This window comes from Octopus bimaculoides, chromosome 30 (genome assembly GCF_001194135.2).
Source record: "Octopus bimaculoides isolate UCB-OBI-ISO-001 chromosome 30, ASM119413v2, whole genome shotgun sequence".
NCBI lineage: Eukaryota > Metazoa > Mollusca > Cephalopoda > Octopoda > Octopodidae > Octopus > Octopus bimaculoides.
In genome coordinates this window covers 8,918,544-8,920,195 of record NC_069010.1, presented here as the reverse complement: position 1 = coordinate 8,920,195, position 1,652 = coordinate 8,918,544, and the positions used below count along the sequence as shown (strand labels likewise).

General features: G+C 50.7%; 1 protein-coding gene across 1 annotated transcript in view; it reads left to right on the top strand.

The window, feature by feature from the left end:
* Positions 1–1,652, top strand: part of LOC106881635 (mucin-6-like) — a 7,880-nt gene that overhangs the window by 3,306 nt on the left and 2,922 nt on the right. The window contains exon 2 of the mRNA XM_014932097.2: positions 419–1,589. Within this exon, the coding sequence (XP_014787583.2) occupies positions 419–1,589 (1,171 nt within the window). The remainder of the gene's footprint in view (positions 1–418; positions 1,590–1,652) is intronic.

Genomic DNA, 1,652 nt, shown 5'->3' with positions numbered 1-1,652 from the left:
CAACACTGTTCCCCCCAACTCCCCCGAAGAAGACTCTTCCTCCCCTCCCTTCACACTCCATCCCCCCAAACCGCAAGAGCAGCTTGCACCATTCCCCGCGTGCGTCGCACTGCTCTGTTGCGCGTTGCAACTGCAAGTGCACTGCGTCACAGCATTGCACTGTCCCACAGCGATTCGTGCTACGCCACTCCAAGCAGCAACACTGCAACCCCTCGTGCCGCGCGACACGGCCCTGCACTGCATCACAGCGCCACCACTGCACGGCACGATACTGCACCGCTTCACACTGTGCTGCGCAACAGAACGCCGCCAACGCAAACAAATGCACTTCGGTGCACCATTCTAGTGCACATCGTAGTACACCGTACTACACTGCAAAACACTGTAATACACTAAACAGTACCGTACTATACTACAGTGAGCCATGCAAAACTGCACCTAAACGCCCTGCACACTGTCACACTTCAAAATCCCACTGCAACGCATCGAATCGCACCCAGTTACTTTGCACCACACAACAACACGTCCCACTTCAATGCACCACCCGACACAACACTGTCCCATACAACACGAGACCAAGTTCTAACACGGTATACAACAACACATCATACTACATCACAAACTGCAGCTCCCTACAGTACACCACACCGAACTACGCCAGAGGCTGCAAGGCTGCACCTTGCTCCACATCACACTATACCACACCTTACGTTGCACCATGGCACACTAAACCGCATCGCACTAAGCCATCAGAGTTTTTGAAGTTCAACTCCACACCGCGCACCTCTGCGTCACGTCACACTGCACAAGACCAAAGTACATCACATCAAAGTACATCACATCAAAGTACAACACATCAAAGTACATCACATCAAAGTGCATCAGGGTCCTCCACATCACAAAGTACATCACAGCGTGTCACATTGCGTGAAAGTACAACACAGCGTGCCAAGCCACATCAAAGCACATCAGAGTACACTACACCGCGGAGTACATCACAGCGTGTCACATTGCTTCAAAGTACATCACAGCGAACCAAGCCGCATAAAAGCGCATCGAAGTACACCAAACCACAAAGTACAACACAGCGTGCCAAATCACATCAAAGTGCATCAAAGCACACCACACCGCAACAAAATACATCCCAGCACGCTACATCGCAGCAAAGTGCATCAAAGTACACAACCCCGCAACAAAATACATCCCAGTACACTACGCCACACCAAACGACTCATCAGTACGTCTCCCTAAACCGCCCCAAAACAGAATACATCTTAACCTACAATACAAAACCACCACAGGCTGGACCCTATTGTACGCTTGCGCAGTATACCAAACCAAATCGTGCAGCCCTACACTACACCACTCCATCGTACCGTACCACTCCAAGTCATCCCACTTTATACTACATCACTCCACACGGCACTGCAGCAGCGAATCGCACACTTCACTACATCACTACACAGTACCCTGCGTCGCAGCAGACCGGACAACGCAACACTAAACTAAACTACGTCGCGCCACTCCAAACTGCACCGCAATACACTACATCGCAACAGACCGAACAACACAACACTAAACTAAACTACGTCACGCCACTCCAAACTGCACCGCAATACACTACATCGCAACAGACCGAACAACACAACACT